At 30.2% G+C, this 15,332-nt stretch overlaps 2 protein-coding genes across 6 annotated transcripts; both read left to right on the top strand.

Annotated features, from left to right (window-relative positions):
* Positions 1–420: 420 nt before the first annotated feature.
* LOC130970845 (S-adenosyl-L-methionine:benzoic acid/salicylic acid carboxyl methyltransferase 3-like) lies at positions 421–4,007 on the top strand. The gene is made up of 4 exons (XM_057897048.1): positions 421–600; positions 1,443–1,868; positions 2,559–2,813; positions 3,196–4,007. Exons 1-4 carry the CDS (start codon positions 526–528, stop codon positions 3,574–3,576), a joined length of 1,137 nt encoding a protein of 378 aa, XP_057753031.1. The 5' UTR covers positions 421–525; the 3' UTR covers positions 3,577–4,007.
* Positions 4,008–7,067: 3,060 nt separating this feature from the next.
* LOC130946860 (transcription termination factor MTERF9, chloroplastic-like) lies at positions 7,068–12,781 on the top strand. 5 transcript variants are annotated; one of them, XM_057875770.1, is made up of 8 exons: positions 7,068–7,508; positions 8,581–8,626; positions 8,975–9,103; positions 9,465–10,463; positions 10,586–10,699; positions 11,435–11,617; positions 11,719–11,936; positions 12,154–12,781. In XM_057875770.1, exons 4-8 carry the CDS (start codon positions 9,558–9,560, stop codon positions 12,503–12,505), a joined length of 1,773 nt encoding a protein of 590 aa, XP_057731753.1. In that variant the 5' UTR covers positions 7,068–7,508; positions 8,581–8,626; positions 8,975–9,103; positions 9,465–9,557; the 3' UTR covers positions 12,506–12,781. The 5 variants fall into 5 exon arrangements, with proteins under 5 accessions (XP_057731753.1, XP_057731729.1, XP_057731744.1 ...); XM_057875746.1 differs by having other exon boundaries at positions 7,068–7,600; XM_057875761.1 differs by lacking the exon at positions 8,581–8,626.
* Positions 12,782–15,332: the final 2,551 nt, after the last annotated feature.

The raw sequence follows: 15,332 nt of genomic DNA, 5'->3' as shown, positions 1-15,332 counted from the left end.
TTTTATAAATAATATAATAATCTAATATCTAAATTTATATTTAAAATTAAATTTCATAAGTAATATAGTCGAATTTAATTCACACTTTTAATCAAAATATGAATAAAAATATAAAAGATATATTGGTACCGAATTTTTTATGTTTATTATAGTTTAATTATATTGTTCTGAAAATATTTATTTAATCTACTATGTAATATTTAATTATTTTATTGTGAAATGTTGGATTATTTTGGTGGTTAATCACTTTATTAAAAAAATAAGTGAAATAATATATATAAATATACATAAATATATAATATATATTTTATTTTGTAACTGATTTTTAGTATTGAGGAAAACATTTTTTAAATAAATATTTTTTGAATTTATTTTGTTTTATTTTATTCATTGTAAACGAAATGGCTTTGGATTCGCGTCTATATATATGGGTGGTGTGGACTTCTTGGAACGCACCGAAGCAAGAAATTAAAACAAAACCCAGATAGAAGAGAAGAGAGAGAGAGTAAGAGAGATATCAGAAAAATGGAAGTAGAACAGGTACTACACATGAATGGAGGAATTGGAGAAGCAAGCTACGCAAATAACTCCTTAGTTCAGGTACACATAACGTTCCCTGCATTTACTTTGTGTCTGATTTTAGGTTAAAACAAATTAATTTTTATATTGAAGGTAGGTATTCAAAAAAAAATTGATATAATTATATTTTTTCTAGAAAAATTGTATTGGCGGTATTTATTTTGTACTTAAATTTTGTTAAAATTTTAAAAATATCAGTAAATTTTATTTTGTTATAAAAAATTTTTATTTACTTTAAATATATCTTAATTGTTAAATTTTTAAGAAGTATAGGATTAATTTCATAATGAAGGACCAATAATTTTATTAAAATTTGGCTAACACTTAACTATAAAAAAAGTAAATAATTTTATTAGATGTAATCTCAATCCATTAAAAATATTAGTGATGGCTAATTGATGGTTACAAATGATAGGAGGTGTGTTAGACGGCAACAATTTTTGTGTTTTGTAACTATCAATTGGCCATCAATAATATTTGAAATGGTACGAGATTAAATCTAATGGTATAAGATTATTCAATTTTCTTTTAATGATTAAATACGGACCAACTTTTTAAAAAATTGCTGCTCCCGAGACTTTCCCTAAATTTAGGGTCTCCTAGCATTTTTCCTTGATAATAATATTTGACAACTAAATTTAATAATAAAATTTTATCTTTGACTTATATTAAAAATTGTCTTCATGAAATTATTGTTAAAATTAACTGTAAAAAATATATTTGATATAAATTTAAAAATATTTTAAAATAAACTTTAAAAATAAAAAATATTATTTATCTTATTAAAATATTTATACCGTTAATACATCAAAATAAACTCGAATTAATGTCTTATCATGTGCATGTTATTATTAATTATGCAGCAAAAGGTGATTTCTCTAACAAGACCAATAAGAGAGGAAGCCATAACCAGCCTGTACTACAAGAAAATCCCAAGAACCGTATCAATTGCGGACTTGGGGTGTTCCTCTGGCCCCAACACTTTCTTTGTTGTCACAGAAATCATAAAAGCCATTGAGAATCTTTGCAGAGAGCTGAACCAGAATTCCCCTGAATACAATGTGTTCATGAATGATCTCCCAGGGAATGATTTCAACAACATTTTCAGGTCCCTTGACAGCTTCAAACAGAATCTCATGATAAGTAATAATAATAATAATAAGTTTGAAAAAAATAGTTGCGGTCCTTGTTTCCTCTTTGGAGCTCCAGGTTCATTCTATGGCAGGCTTTTTGCAAACACAAGTATTCATTTTGTTCATGCCTCTTACAGCCTTCAATGGCTATCTAAGGTATCCATATATTGATTTTTTTATATTTTTTTTTGGTAAAACTCACGTATAGTCGACTTCATGTGAAGTTGATAGTTAAAAACCGTTAGATGATTTAATTAATTTGATTAAATTTTTATCTAACGGTTCTCCGTTATCAACTTCACGTAAAGTCAAATACATTTGAATTTTCACTTTTTTATTTTTTTTAATTTTAGAGTAAATACTAAATACACACGTCTCTTCATAAATGCTAGTTTTTGTTTTTTAATTCCAAAATGACGTCATTCTTTGTAAGTGATATATATAGACTATTTAGTCCTCAATTGTTGATAAATAATCAGTATATCTTAAGATATTAATTTCTAAAAGTTATTGTGAATTTTTTTTTTTCAATAAGGCTACATAATCAATAAAATTTATTATTTTATATCAATATTTGATCCAGACAAATATTTTATATTAAATTTTAAATCCTAAATTTAATAGTACAAAAAAACATTGATCCAAAATATTTACTAATATCAATTGTATTAGTGTTAATTATTGTACATTAAAATCAGTTGATAGTATAAAATATAAATTAAATAATATATATTTAATATAATTACATAATAACTGATTTTGGGATATACATCATTTTTTTATTCAAAATTATTGGACACATAAAGCAGCGTTATATGTTTGTCTAATTTATTGGTGATTAACTAGGTTCCTGAGGGAATAGAGAACAACAAGGGCAACATTTACATGTCAAGCACAAGCCCCTTAAACGTTCTGAACGCTTACTATGAACAATTTCGAAGAGACTTCTCTTTCTTTCTCAAGTGTCGTGGTGAGGAAGTGGTTGAAGGAGGTGTCATGGTTTTAACATTCTTGGGAAGAAGAAGTGATGATCCATCTTCTAAGGAGTGTTGCTACATTTGGGAACTCATGGCTGCCGCTCTCAATCAAATGGTCTTGGAGGTACACAATACATTACTTAAATATAACTGATTTTATTACAACAACCCTACATTACCAGTAAATATTATCATTTTAAATTAGTATTTAGTTAATAATAATTTATATTTATATTTGTGAATAAAAAATATATATTTTACATTTTTATTTACTAAAATTTACATGCATAAATTAAAATACAAGTTACACTCATATTTTTAAAATTTATATATATAAATTAATAAAATTTATTTATTAAAAATAATTTAATATTTATACTAATCAAATAATAACTAAAAGTATTAAAAATTTGCTGAGTCTCTTGAATTTTTATTTTATTAAATATATTTAATTATTTAATAATTTCTTTATGTAAAAAAGCAGCCGTTTGTTTTGTGTGTTGCAGGGAATCATAAAAGAAGAGCAAATGGATGCTTTCAACATCCCACAATACACACCGTCCCCATCCGAAGTGAAACTTGAAGTTCAAAGCGAAGGATCCTTCACCATCAACCGCCTAGAGGTGTCTGAAGTGAATTGGAATGCTTATGAAAACAATTGGAGCGCCATGGATTTTGAATCGGAAGAATGCGAATCACTTAGCGATGGCGGATACAATGTGTCGCAGTGCATGAGAGCCGTTGCTGAACCCTTGCTGGTTAGCCACTTCGGTGAAGATATCATTGAAAACGTGTTTAGTCGCTACCAGAACCTCTTAACTGACCGTATGTCTAAGGAGAAGACCAAGTTTTTCAACGTCACTGTATCGTTGACCAGGAACGCATGAACACCAATCCCTTTCTTCACAAAATAATGAGGAAATTCACCTACAGATTCTCTTCTTATAACAATTAATAATTAAAATAAGGTGAAAACTCGTACAGTCGATTTCACGTGATAAGTTGATAGTTGAAAGTTATTAGATAAAAATTTAGTCAAATTATCTAACGACTCTCAATTATCAATTTCACGTAAAGTTAATTGTATCTGAATTTTTACCATAATTTAATCAAATGTTATTAAATTATTCAACTGTAGGTGAGTTTTCTTTTCAAAATAGTATTATCAAATTGTATTTTATTTATGGATAAATTATCAATATTATAATGCTTTTCGAGAATTAATATTGGTTTGTATATTTGTATTTATTTTAAAAACTCGTTATAAACAGTTCTGAAAGAAAAAGATATAAATAAATGGATCTTTATTTATTTAGCATCCACTTTCTTATATTGTTTTAGTTTTATGTTTAGTTCGAGCACCTAAAATGAATACAAATAATGGTAGTGTTTTTATGTTTTTTTAAGTACTTAGCTGCAAAATGGGGTACTTGCTCAGCAGCCTGGCTAAAGGACAGTGTGTTCTCAAACAAAATTATTTATGTGTACACTATATTATGTAATTATAATGAATTGTATTTCATCCTTTTCGTTTTTTTCACTTGCAAATTAATAAAAAGAAAAAAAAGATAAATGCGTCCTCAACTTTTTATTTAAAGACAAATTCATTCTTTAAAATTAAAAGATATAAAATCATTTTTCAACTATTCAAATTCGTGACGTTGAGATTCTTACATCTATTTGAATCTGAAAAATGCTATAGAATTATCTAACGTAGATGTCAGTGGATTTTTTATTTTTATAAATTAAATAAATGTAATAATTATTGAAATAAATAATTTAAAGAATGTTTACGAAATAAATACTTCTCTTTTATCTTGTTTACGAGATATATGTATTTTAAAAAAATTAAAAATAATAAAAAATATTAATAATATCAATAATCTAAATTTTTGCTATGCAATTAATACATAAAAAAATTAGTATAAAAGATTAAGATAGATATGTTTAATCAATTTTAGTTCATTCCACTATTAACACTATTACCTCTTTTCTAATTATCCACTATTTAAAAATTTAAAATATAATTTAAATACACGTTATTTATTTAATGATCCAGTTAATGCATGTCACTACTCTATTCGTATATAATATGAAATCTTGTTTACTTAAATTATATTTCAAATTTTTATGTAGTCCCATACAACAAATAAAATTTATATATACTCCCGTACAACAACCAAAAAAATAGGTAAATATGGAAGAAACAAATATATTAATAATGTATAGTTAAAAATATATTTTTAATTGTCTATTATTAATAGTATGGTGAAAATATATTTATAACTAACCATTATCAATAGTGGACTGTCCATTATTAATAATATGTTGGAATATATTTGTAACTACCATAACTTTTGTCATTGATAGGTTATGAAATCGGTTGTTAATTTAAAAATTAGTAATCGATTTAGTTACCATAATTTTAGCAACCGAATTAGCAATTAACCACGTTATTCTATTTACCTATAGATCTGTTGTAAAATTGGTTGCTAAATTAAAAAATATGGACCGATTTTGTGACTAAAAGTCGCAAGGATATTCCTTTCTTTATTTTGGTTGCTAGCTAAATCGGTTGCTAAATTAAAAAATATTGACCGATTTTAGCGACCATTTATATTCTAGTTGTATAAAATTAATCGGTCACTAATTCAGTGACTATTAGTGACTGAAATTAGTCACTAACTTAACAATTAGCAACCGATTTAGTAACCAATAATTTAGCGACTGAATTAGCGACCAAACAGTTGTTCACCCTATTTCATTATCAGTTGCAAAATCAGTCGCTAAAATAAAAAATAGCGACCATTTGGTGACCAATAATTCCAAAGACATTTCTTTCCGTTTTGGATGCTAAATCGGTTGCTAAATGGAAAAATAGCGACTGATTTTAGTGACTAGCTTTTTTTTGATTCTGTTAAAGTCTTATTGGTCGCTAATTCGATTGCTATTAGTGACCGATTTTGTTAGTCGCTAAAATTGATCGCTGAATGTAATTTAGCGACCAATTCAGTGACCAATATTTTTTTAGTTTTAGAAATTTCACATCGATCACTAAATCGATCACTATTAGTAATTAATTTTTTCGGTCGCTATTTTGATATTTTCTTGTTTTGAGAATTCAACCTTTTACAAATTGGACATATATAACAAATTTCAGACCAATCAGAAGATTAAAAGGAAACATTTCACCGAACTACCGAAGTATATATTGAATGGGAACATACAAGAAGTTGATCACAATAAGTCCCAAAAAAGAACATTGTTTCTCTGACACGCAGGAAAGGTATAAAAATATGTTTTGAAGTAGATATTAAATCAAAGATCTCTTATTAAATGTAAAAGATTCTTAGTCAATAAAAGAAAATCATTAATTAATAATTTAATATTGTTTTTTTAACATAAAAATTAGTTTATTTTAAATTATCATCAAATTATATAATAATATTGCATCTTTTTTATAATCTGCAAATAAAATAAGATATCTACGGATTTAAAACAGATAAGTTAGAGTTGAGATATTTTCAATGTACGGATAAAATTAGAGTTGATTCCAAACGCTACCCTACCCTACCTTATATTATCTTTTTTATTTTTTAAGGTATTAATATAATTACAGATTAAAGTATTAAAATTGTTATTATATAATGTGTAATATTTGTTTTTATATATGATGATAATAATAATAATACTAATAAATACAAAAGCAACTACTATTTTTAATGTGACAGTCGAAGAAAAATTATATACTCTTATTATTTTTAGTAATTTACTTAATTTAAATATTATCTTTTGAAATGTTTTTTTAACGAGTAGTTATATAATTAATAATTATAAATAAAATATTTGAGGTATTTTTCAAAAATTTATTTTACAATATTTTTATTTTTAAAATCTGATGATATGTTAATCTCATCATGAAAATTTGTTACCATTTACCGTTAAACATTAAATAATTTATAATAAGAATGTATTCAAGAAAATTATTATCTTCTCTCTTTTTTTGTTTTTGTGGTTAACAAAAATATTGGTCTAACATATAGAAAAAAAAAAGGAAATGGATTCTCATTTCCGGTCAGTTTGGACCAATTCAAGAAAATTGGGCTGTTTCGGTCAGACCCAATGACCAAAAAAAAAATCCGGTTAGTGTAATCAATTCCTGACATGATTTTGAAAATCAGACCGGATCGATTGGCCGAATTGGTCCAATAGCGAACCGACAATATTAACGGTTCGATTAGATATGTAAAATCGTTAATAAAAAAATTGGGGAAAAACCGTTGAATCGGTTGAAAATCGGACGGCCGAACCGGTACCCTGCCGGTTTACACATAAACGGAAGCTCCGTTTCTTTCTCCCTTTCTCCCTGTCTTTCTTTCATAACTCAACCCAAAAACCATAGCACTGTAAGCCTACGCCACCGGTGCAAGGAGTGGCATACTGCCGCCGTCGGTCGCACTCAAAGTTCGCCATCCATCCGTCTATCTAGCTTCCCTCGTGCTCAAAGTCTTCAACTCCTGTTCGCTGTCACCAATCGCAGCTGCTTCCTCCAGCTCGGCGTCCGTCGTCTTTGTCTGCTCAGCCGCGCTTCCGCCGCCGTTTGTTTGCCGTTCACGTTCGCGTCTTTGTTCAGCCGTCGTCTTCGTTCGCGTTGTTCTCCGTTCACGTTCGCTCGGCGTTCGCCGTTTGCGTTCACTCGCCGTTCACCGTTCGGGATCGCATTCGCGTTCGTCTGGAAGCCACGTTGCTCTGCTTCAAACTCTGCGACCAACCCGCGCACTCCACCTAGCCGTTGAACTGCTCTCTTTTTGTCGCCGCCGTGAGTTCCCTAAGCCCGCGACCAGACAATACGCTCACACAACACCAATACTCTGCTTCAAACTCTGCAACTTCTGATTTCTATTACAATAAGTAACTATTTGATTTGGTAGTGGTTTGGATTTTTTTCAGACTAAATTAAAGTATACAATAGTTATGTTCTCTTCTCTATCACATTGATATTAAGCTTTGAATTCTCTTATTTCGTTTTAATTTTACCGCACTCAACATGTTTGATGAAATGCTTTAACCATATTTCTGGTTGGTTTTATAATTTCTAGCTTTTAGAAACTTAGTAAGTTGATTGCATGTGAAATTAGAATAATTGGATCTTAGTAATTAGGAAATTTTAGCTGCACAAATAGCATCTTTGCAGAAAACTATTAGCATTATGATTCCACTTGCATTAGTGTTCTTCTAGCAAATTTTAACTGTTATTGTGAACTTGTTAATTTGCTAATTGTTCTTCTGTTATTTTAAAAAAAATTCTTTTTGTTGTGATTTTCTGTTCTTGAACTTGTTAAGTTGATAATTTGCTAAATTGTTGGGCTGCTGTTGTTTTAATTTGCTAAATTGTTAGGTTGCTGCGATTTAATTTGTTGGATTTTCTATTTAGGTCTTGTTCTTGTTTATTTGCTAAATTGTTGTTGTGTATTTATTGTTGTCTTTGAGATTATTGCTGGATATTGGTGATCATTGATTTATTATATGCTTGATGTTTTCATTGTTTTCTTCTTCTGAAGGGAAAAAGTTTTGTTTTCATTGTTTTCTTGATTGTTTGTTTTGTTTCAGAAATCAATTTTTTGTGATCAATGCTCAAACTCTGAATGCTGTTCTGCTGGTTTTACTGTGTTTGTTTTGTTTCAGAAATCAATTTTTTGTGATCAATGTTTAAACTCTGAATGTTGTGCTGCTGTTATTGTTTTGTTTCATTTCAGAAATCAATTTTTTATGATCAATGCTCATACTCTAAATGTTGTTTTGTTTTGTTTTAAGGCTGTGTTTGGAAGAGGTGATTGACTTCTGAGTGTTGTTTGTTTTTATTTTAAGGCTGTGTTGTGTTCAATTTGTAGGAAATTCTGAGGTATATAAGAATTAAGAAGGAAGACTATTTCAACGGTATTACTCTGTTGATTCTGGTCTGCTACAAGCTTGAACATTGAATTGAAGAGAAAAACCCTTTATTATTTCATCATTGGCCTATTTTTGGCATTGCATATCATTGTAGTTTGTTTATTCATAGAACTAGTTGTTTATGATCCCCTTTTGAAGTAAAAAAAATACAGTAGAAGAGTGTTTAGAACTAGTTGCTTTATTCATTGAATTTTTATAGAATCAAGTGTTTATTATAAAACGGTTTTTTCGGTTAAACCATGGTTGAATCGATTGAACCAATGAACCAGTGAACCAGTAACTAAAGCGGTTCGATGAATTCCTCATCTTCTTCACTCCCCCATCTTCTTCCAGGGTACATGAAATTGGGATTTATGGATCTCAACTTCTTGCTTTGCTGCTTCTGCCCCGTCATTCGCCGATTTTGAGCAGCACTTCGTGACGTCACTCTACAGCTCTGCTCTTGGCCCGTTGCTGCTTCGTGTACGTCTCCACTCTCCTTCTCCATCACATCTTTTTCAGTTCTCACAATTGAGTTACCCTGTTAGTCTATTTGAATTGTTTATGGTTGTTACCAAGTTTGTTGTTAGTAATTTGATATTGTTGATGATTTTGGCTGTTAAGAATTTTAATTGTGCATGATTAGAGTTAAGATAAGGATTTGAATGCATTTGTTGTAACCTGTACTACCATTTTAATTTACTATGTGCTTTGTGGTGAAATTGTTAATTTAGAATGCTTATATTCGACTAAATTTACTTAGACTTGTGACTATGACAATATTACTAGAGAAAGTCATAGGTCCTTAAATCATGATTTCCTCCTCCTGAATTGCAATTATCAGAGACGTCTGTGGTGTGCCTCATTTTTCTTTGGACCTGCAAGTTGCCGTGCAGACTAGAGATGCTGCTTTGATGAACTTGAAATTGATGTGAGCATGTTGTCTCGGTTGTGGCCTCCCCATATTCACACAGCCTCCTTTCTCTTGCCTGAGCTTCCCCGGCCTCATCATTTTCTTCTGCTGTCGAGCAATGCATGTAGACGTACTCCTACTTTTCACTTTCGATTAGAAAGGAGAAGACGACCAAGGCCAAGACGAGGCAGCAGCATTTGTTGTTGTTGTGGTTCTGCCTCTGAGTGGGAACTTAAGGAAGCAGGTATAGCCGTGTCAACTTTCCTTCAAGGATTAGGGGTGTCAGAGGAGGAGTCCTTATCCATCGCATTCAAGTCACCCTCTTACTCCAACATGTTGGTGGAGAGTGTCAGGGATTTGGACCAACACTCCATGTGGAATTCCGATTCGGCCTCCTTGGGCTTCAGGGAAAAGCTTCTTCACATTGCCTCCCTCAAAGGTGACAATGGAAAACTCCCTTACTTTGAGAGTCTCGGCTTCACTCTTTCTTCATCTATCACCCTTGCTAGGTATCTCTCCTCTCAGAACCTCCCATCCCTCATGCACAAGGTTGCATCCATCAAGGATCACTTCTTTTCTCATCAAGCTGATCACCTCCTCATCAACAACATTCGTCGCATGATGCTCCACCTGTCCATTCCAATCGACGATGATCTACAGCATACTCTCTCCTTCTTTGAGAAGCTTGAAGCCAGGCGTGGAGGCTTAAATGTCTTGCTCTCTGACAAAGACACTGCCTTCCGCCATTTGATTGATTCCTTTCCTCGTTTACTTTCACTCTCACTGGATAACCACATCGTTCCTATTATCGATTTTCTCCACAATATTGGACTCCCCAGAGTTCACATCACAACCATAATACTCTCTTTTCCGCCTATTCTGTTCTGGAATATTCAACTCCTTAAAGCTAGACTCTTCGCCTTGAAACAGGTATCCTCCCATCCATGTTGTTTATTCCTTCTTTCTCGAGTCTATTCCTTTCCTTCCATCCTCTTTTGGCACCATGACTACTTTCGACCAAGTTTTAATTGCTATAATATATGCTTTTACAGATTCATGTGGTGGATAAAGATTATATCAAGTTGTTGATCAGATATCCTTGGGTTCTATCTACAAGCATTCAAGAGAACTATGAGGAGGTTCATGGATTTTTTCTTTCTGAGAAGGTATCATTTTGTAAGGCCAATGCTTCTCTGCCTATTGATATTATATGCATTGTGACTTTATCTTTTTGTAAGTTGAGCTAATATTACTCAAATCAAATAGGACTTTAGTTTGAAGTGGTGTTTCCCTAAACATACTCTATAGCGGGACCAAAAAATTTAAATTAAGATACCAAACTGAAATAAACCCGTTGCATTGTACTTTTAAAAGTTAAATATCCTTTCTTAGCATCATAAATCACAACCATGTCAATGCTGTCAAAATTCCTAGTTGGCATACACTCTAGTATGATGTGCTATTGCAGTGTTTTAGGTGAAAGTTTTAGGCATCAAGTTAACCAATATCTGACCTTTTAGGATTTTACAAGTTGCTGGTGGTATGATTAATTCAAGAAAATATGGTAAGAACTTTTTCAAAAACTAATTATAAAATTAATTAGTACTTACCAGATTTAATTTTGTGTAGTTGTTTCTTTAGGATCTTCATAATTATATCAGATTATGTGGAGTTTTTTAGCAGTATGTCATATCCACATGATTTTGGCTGGTTGCTTGATCCTTTTCATGCCTTATTATGAATTGAATTTGTTGAATGCCTTTGTGCTTGTATCCATTGATGCTAGTGATACTTGTTTTATGGATGAGTCAGTTCTTGAGTTAGATATATTTGATTAGTATGACTAGAAAATTTATTTGTTGAAATACTAGACTAGTAACGAAAGGAATGCTTCATTATAGGTTAGAAAGATATGTATTGACTCTGCAATCAGAGGCCAACCATACCTATTGGGTTGTTCAACTGGCAAGCTGAAGTCGATGCTGGATCAGTTGGCTGATCTTGGAGTTAAGGGAAATAAGTTAGATAGGGTTATTGCTAGAAGCCCGCAGCTACTATTGCGGAAGCCCAGAGATTTTTTACAGGTATTTCTCTTTTTTCTACGGTCATGCATGCTATATGCATGTCATTGTTCTTTAGTTTTATATTTTCCAGTTAAGAAGCTTGTGTTCCATGTTGTCTGCAGGTTGTTCTGTTCTTTGAAAATATGGGCTTGGATAGAGAAATTGTTGGGAGAATTCTTTCTCGCTGCCCAGAAATTTTCGCTGCCAGCATCAATAAAACTCTTAAGAGGAAGATTGAATTCCTTTCTGGGGTTGGCGTTTCGGAAGCATATCTTCCTGGGGTAATCAGAAAGTATCCGGAATTACTTGTAACAGACACTGATAAAACCATACTACATCGGTATTGTCCTCATCAATTTAGTCTTTTGTCGATTGTTGTTCCAGTTTATGATTGAACAAATTGAGATCGCTTGATCTGCATATAGTTGATCCTACCTAGTTGAAAAAAAAAAAAAATTAGTTGTTGCTATCATTGTTTAATGTTGTTCTATAGTATCATAATTGTATACTTCCCACAATCTCTATATTTTCATAAGTTCATCTGTGATGTTCTGCAGGCTGATGTACCTGATGAAGTTAGGACTTTCGGAGAAAGAGATTGGGTTTATGGTGCGCACGTTTTCTCCGCTCTTCGGGTACAGTATAGAGGAGGTTCTGAGGCCAAAAATAGAATTCTTAGTGAAGTCGATGAAGAGGCCGGTACAAGAAGTTGTTGATTACCCTAGGTATTTTAGCTATTCATTAGAAAAGAAGATAAAGCCAAGATACTTTGTACTCAAGGGAAGGCATATTGAATGTAGCTTAAAGGATATGCTGGGAAAAAATGATGAGGAATTTGCTGCAGAATTTATGGGTGTGGGTCTTGGAGGGATGCTTGACCCTCCTCTCTCTTCTGAGAATGTGTTGTAAGTATCATACATCCTTCCCTAGTATTTTTTTGGGAAATTCATCTCATCACAAATAGATTCTTTAAGGGGCATAAAATGTATATTCCACTAATTTTCAATTGCATAAAATATCACATTTGAGATTTTTAGAAGCAAAAAGTCTTTAAGTTAGAATATCAAAATTTGGTCGTCTTATATAATATCATGTTTAATTCAATGAAAGCAATATAGGTATAGAATCCACTGCTACGGTGCTTAAGCATTTGATCAAATATATTGGAATTAATAATTTTTGCAACATGGGGTTTTTGTGGCGGTTTTGGTTGTGAACCTCTGTTTGGGCACAATGGTCAACATTCTTCTGCTGTGGTTGTGAGCTTGTGGCACCAAGCAGCAGCAGCAATAATAACAATAACTATTTGAAGTTTCCTATTGTTTTTCTTTTGGAAGTATAGAGAAGACTAATGTTTTGGATGGTGATGAATCGATATCATTAAGATAATAAAGGTATTTATAAGTGAGCTATGTTAGGATACTATTAATAGAAATCTATTTTATTTAAAATTTATAAATTAAACCTATTTAATTTATAGTTGATAGTTTTTTATTTCTCAAGATGGGCTGCTTCCACCTTTTCAAAAGAAGAAAAATATGTCACTATCAAAAGCTTAAAATTATTTTTTCATATAATTTTCTTATTTAAATTTCATGATATTTTAATTTGATGGATATTTCAGGTTGATTACTCTTAAAAATTAAATAGTTTACAATAAGAATATCTTCTTCAACATATTAAATGATTTGATAGGCTTAATTGAATTATCTAACATTCATAATATTATCTTTACTTAAAAATATTTTCAATATAAGTAATCAACATAAAACCAACACATTTCAAACTTCAAAGTGACAACTCACAAGGCATCGAGACTCGTGACTCAAAAATCTTTGTTCCTTTCTGGAGAAAAGGTAATTAAAGATAAACGATTTCTAAAATAAAATACACGATCGATAAGAAAAACTTTTTACATGAATAATTATTTTTTACATTATTGTAAAATAATTAAAGAAAAAGAGAGAATATATAATGAATTTAAAAAATAATCGTAGAATGACTTAGAGAAAGGATTTTATTATGCTCTAAAATTAAAACAAAATCTCTCAGGGGTCATAGCCCATTAAACCCTTAACCCCTATTGGGGCGTTGACCAAATATCATTTGCTTTATTTCTTCCTACTAAATAAGAGTGATTATATGTTTACGAATTAAATATTATAAGGATTATCAAATTGATCGACGAATAAACAGATGTGTTTTTCTATTAGGGGCGGCTCCTCTTGATTAAGGGGTGTCGTCACCTGATTATTATTGCTATTATTATTTTTTATTTTTTATTTTTATTTTTTACTTAACTAAATAGCGAAATACTACAAATAGTCAAATATTAATATGTTGAACATGTATATCTATGACTTTGGTGTTTTGACTTTTGACTGGGCATGTTCGTTTTCTTGTAAATTTTATATCTTATATATGTATTTTTAAATAAAATTCAAAATTGAAAGATTTATTTTGTTAGCTGTTAAGCTTGGCTGCCCCCTTAAAACAGGAAAAATAATTTAAAGGAGGGTAAAGTATTATTTTTGTTCTCAACATTTAATTCAGATTTGGTCTCATATAATTTGGATTATCACAAAAGTAGTTATAGATTTTTAAAGTTTCTGGTTTCATTTAAAAGTACGGCAAAAAATCAGATTTCACAATTTAACTTTGAGAAATCATAACTAATTCTCCAGTTAATACGAAACCTTTAAAATTTGAATTTCAGCAACTATACTCATTGTAATTCACTTTAACTTTTAATCTCATATTATTTCGATCACTATCGAATTACTGGTTTGCTTTTCAAAATTGTCATCTATCTCAAAAATCAGATTTCCAACAAAAAGTTTAGCATTTCAAGATTCAACCTTAAATACTTCTCAATCAATTTCAAAACAATCACCAACCAATTTTACCACCATTACAATATGTCTAACAACCAGCTCAAGAGTAATCAACCAATATAATCCATTAAGATTCAACATTCTCAACAATTATTTGTCAAATAATTCACAATCCACATAATCAATCAATTACTCACAATAATTAAATTTATTTGCAGTTATTCAATAAATTTTATGGGCATTTTTAAATTAAAATCATTTAAAATTATTAAAAATAAAGTTTAACTAAATTAAACATTAAAGAATTTTGATACATTAGAAATAAAATGTACAATTTATACTTTATTGTATATATATCATTTTTTTCTGCAAGTTTATGTACTAGTCATTCTACAAACATTTTATGATGAATAAAAATTTTTAAGAGTAAATTATAAAAAAATAAATTTATTTAGAATGAAAGTAATGTGATTAAGTGTAATTTGTTTAGATGTGATTAAAAAATAATTGAATAACTATATACCGTAAAAAATTGATATTATTAAAGGATAAAATTAAAATATATTTCACGTTTTTATCTCCAATATTTTCGTCATATTTAAGTCTCTAACGTTTTAAAATCGTCTCAATTTTGTTCCGTTGTTAATTCCGTTAACAAATTCCTAACAGTAAGACAAAATTGAGCCAATTTTAAAGTTTACAAAATTAAATAGGACGATTTAAATGTTAGGAATAATTTTAAAATTTACCCCAAATATCACAGACAAAAATAACACTTTACTCATTTAAAAAAAAAAAACTATTTTTTCTATTGGGTTAATTAAGTGGGCTAAAATGTAGTCCCTGTATACCTTAGTTTAACTTTAAGCAAAAATAACAGAGCTAATACAGTTTTATGCTCA

This window comes from Arachis stenosperma, chromosome 1 (genome assembly GCF_014773155.1).
Source record: "Arachis stenosperma cultivar V10309 chromosome 1, arast.V10309.gnm1.PFL2, whole genome shotgun sequence".
Lineage (NCBI taxonomy): Eukaryota > Viridiplantae > Streptophyta > Magnoliopsida > Fabales > Fabaceae > Arachis > Arachis stenosperma.
This window is presented reverse-complemented; position numbering and strand designations above follow the sequence as displayed.